The following is a 3491-nucleotide window of genomic DNA, read 5'->3' on the forward strand; positions in this document are numbered from 1 at the left end:
CCACCCGGTGGTTTGTCAGGCTTTGGAATTTCAGTGGTGGAGACTTGCTTCTAGTTCTGGTCGATGAAAAGTCCTAGTTTCCTTCCCAAGGCGGGTGCTGGGAAGACAAGGGTCGTGGATCAGGCTGAGAGGGGGTGATACACTGCAACAGCTAAAAGCTGGATTGAGTTTCAGCCGCTACTATATATAAAGCTAGGGGACTTATGTCACTGCACTAATTAAATGCCATCTGGGTGGTTCCTCTGGGTTTTTGAGCCCAGCACCCAACTCAGACAGACCTACAGGCAAGCAGGGAGAGCATGATGATGGACCTTTTCGAAACGGGTTCCTATTTCTTCTACTTGGATGGAGAAAATGGAGCTCTGCAGCAACTGGAGATGGCAGAGGGCTCGCCCTTGTACCCAGGGAGCGACGGACCCCTGTCCCCTTGCCAGGACCAAATGCCCCCCGAGGCCGGGAGTGACAGCGGGGGAGAGGAGCACGTCCTGGCCCCCCCCGGCCTGCAGACCCCTCACTGCCCTGGCCAGTGTTTGATCTGGGCTTGCAAGACATGCAAGAGGAAGTCTGCCCCCACGGACCGACGCAAAGCGGCCACCTTGCGCGAGCGGAGGAGGCTGAAGAAGATCAATGAGGCCTTCGAGGCCCTGAAGCGACGGACCGTGGCAAACCCCAACCAGAGGCTGCCCAAGGTGGAGATCCTCAGGAGTGCCATCAGCTACATCGAGCGGCTGCAGGACCTGCTCCACCGGCTTGATCAGCAGGACAAGATGCAGGAGGCTGGGGCAGATCCCTTCAACTGCAGCCCCAAGCTCGGAAACGTAAGACCACGCTCTCGCTGAGTCCCTGCCTCATGATGAAATTCGGCCGCTCATGCCACTTTCCTTCCACTTGCCTCCCCTTCCCGCCCATTCCCAGGTGGGCATGATGATGACGAATGGGGGGACTCCTTAGTCTTGGAAATGGGGAATGGAATCCCCAGTTTAGAGAGCAGGGCTACTTTCTCCATCATCCACAATGGCTTAGTGGCAAGAGCAGAGAAGTAGAGTCTATGTTTAATCACTGGTTTGGGGTTGTTGCATTTTTTGGAGTTTTTTTTGTGTGTGCTTTCTATTTAGGAGATAATGGAAAGAGTACAGGCATGGGAACCAGAGGACCTGGGTTCAAATCCCAGCTCTGCCAATTCCCGGCTCTGTGAATGACTTTGGACAAGTCACTTCACTTCTCTATGCCTCATTTTCCTCATTTCTAAAATGCGGTCTAATATCTAATCCCCTTCCCACTTAGACTGTGAATCCCATTTGGGACAGGGACTGTGTCCCTGACTTTTGTGTTTTTTGTTTAGTGTGGTCTAAGGGATAGATCACAGGCATGGGAACCAGAGGCCCTGGGTTCTAATTCCAGTTCTGCCACTTTCCTGCTGTGTGTGTTACCTTGGACAAGTTACTTCACATTTCCATACCTCATTTTCCTAATCTGTAAAATGGAGATCCAATATGTGATCTTCTTCCCACTTGAACTTTGAGCCCCATTTCAGACAAGGACTGTATCTCTGATTAACTTGCATCTACTGCAATGCTTAGAACAGTGCTTGACACATAATAAACAAATGCCATAATTATTAACTGTCCATATTATTATTATTATTATTATTATTCCAGCTCCCCGGCTCTGATTTCCTGAGTACCTGCAGCTCTGATTGGCAAAATGCTTCAGATCATTCCAGAGTACTAGCAATCAGGCCCAAGGAAGGTAAAGTAAAACTCTGTGTGTGTGTGTGTGTGTGTGTGTGTGTGTGTGTGTGTGTGTGTTTGCGTGCTCATGCACACATGCATGTACGTTTGGAAGGGAGACTGGTAAGGGAAGAGAAATGGCCTAGTGGCAAAAGCACGAGCTTGTGGGTTCTAATTCTGGTTCCACTACTTGTCTTCTGTGTGACCTTGGGTAAGTCACTTAACTTCACTGTGCCTTAGTCATCTGTAAAATGGGGATTAAGACTTTGAGCCCCATGTGGGACAATCTGATTACCTTGTATCTACCCCAGTGCTCAGAACAGTGTGTGGCACATAGTAAATGCTTAAAAAATGCCATAATTATCGTCATTATTAAATGGGTGAAATATTTCACGTCCCCTTACATTAGAACTTCCTAATCTAATAAAGCCCTGGAGTTTGGAATTATCGAGATCTCTTTCGCTTGCTTGTTCAGTTCAGTGGGACTTGTTGCCTCACTTTAATACTATTCTTCCTTAAATCAGGAAGCTCTGTGGTTGAATCCTCGGGCTCCAGCAGCCTCCGCTGCCTCTCTTCAATAGTGGACAGTATTTCCTCTGAAGACTCTAAGTTACCTAGCATGGAGGATGTGGCGGAGAAGTAAATCTACTTGATCTCTGGTCCTATTTTGAACACAGAAGACAGGTTGTTTTTTCCTACTCTGAAATATTAAGCCAACGTTTAGGGAATTGTCCGCAAAAATTGATAAAAAGCTGAATAGATCTGAAATTTCCTATGAAGAGAAAATTTCCTCAAACATTTGTGAGCATTCAGATTGATGCCTCTGATTTTTATCTTTTGAACTTCATTTGCATAGACCACCTACGTCTTTTTATTTGATATATTTACTTTTGTCATGGTAATATATTTTTGTCTCATACACAAAGATAGATTCATTCCTGAATAAACTGAAGTGGAAAAGTTATATTTCAATATTAGTGTTATTTAATGGCTTTGTATTTTTGTAAATAATTTTAGTACTTCTTTTGTAAACACGACAAATATATTGAAAATGTGCAACATGGGATTGTACGTACAATGCTAGAGGATTCTTGTGTTTTGAAATAAAATGGATTTCCATTACTAAGATTTGCCTCTTCCACCATGCTTCAATTTGGTTCCTAGATACATCACAGTGACTTGAGGGGCTCTGAATAAATCTACTGTAATGGAATTAGTTCAATGTTTGAAAAATTTCCTCAGGATTATGATTATTTCCTGATTAGAACTGCAGCATTAAAAATTGAGAATCTACATCTTTCTGGCTTTTCCTGGCCTAATAGAAAGAACCCAGGCCTGGGAGTTAGGAGTTCTGGGTTCCACTACTTGCCTGCTGCATGACCCTGGGCAAGCCACTTAACTTGTCAATTCCTCAGTTTTCTCATTTGTAAAATGGAGATTCAATTCCTGTTACCTGTGTCTGACCTGGTTATGTGGTATCCAGCCTAGTACTTAGCGTGGTGCTTGGTGCCTAGTAAGTGCTTAACAAATACCACAGTTATTGTGCTATGGTTGTTACTCCAAGCCAAATTTTAAGTGTGCCTCAGGCATGGTGTTACAACATATACTGCTTCTGGCAGGGCCAATTTGCCTTAATGATCAAGGAATTCACAGCTCCACCAGCCACAAACTGTTTCACCAGTTTTTACTTGCACAATTCCTTAACCTACCCTTTAACTGAGTTATATTTCTTATACGATTTGACTTTTACAGAACAACTGA

At 44.7% G+C, this 3491-nt stretch overlaps 1 protein-coding gene across 1 annotated transcript; it reads left to right on the forward strand.

Annotated features, from left to right (window-relative positions):
* Positions 1-299: 299 nt before the first annotated feature.
* Positions 300-2373, forward strand: MYF6 (myogenic factor 6). The gene is made up of 3 exons (XM_038756954.1): positions 300-818; positions 1659-1749; positions 2255-2373. Exons 1-3 carry the CDS (start codon positions 300-302, stop codon positions 2371-2373), a joined length of 729 nt encoding a protein of 242 aa, XP_038612882.1.
* The last annotated feature ends 1118 nt before the right edge of the window (positions 2374-3491 follow it).

This window comes from Tachyglossus aculeatus, chromosome 14 (assembly GCF_015852505.1).
Source record: "Tachyglossus aculeatus isolate mTacAcu1 chromosome 14, mTacAcu1.pri, whole genome shotgun sequence".
Lineage (NCBI taxonomy): Eukaryota > Metazoa > Chordata > Mammalia > Monotremata > Tachyglossidae > Tachyglossus > Tachyglossus aculeatus.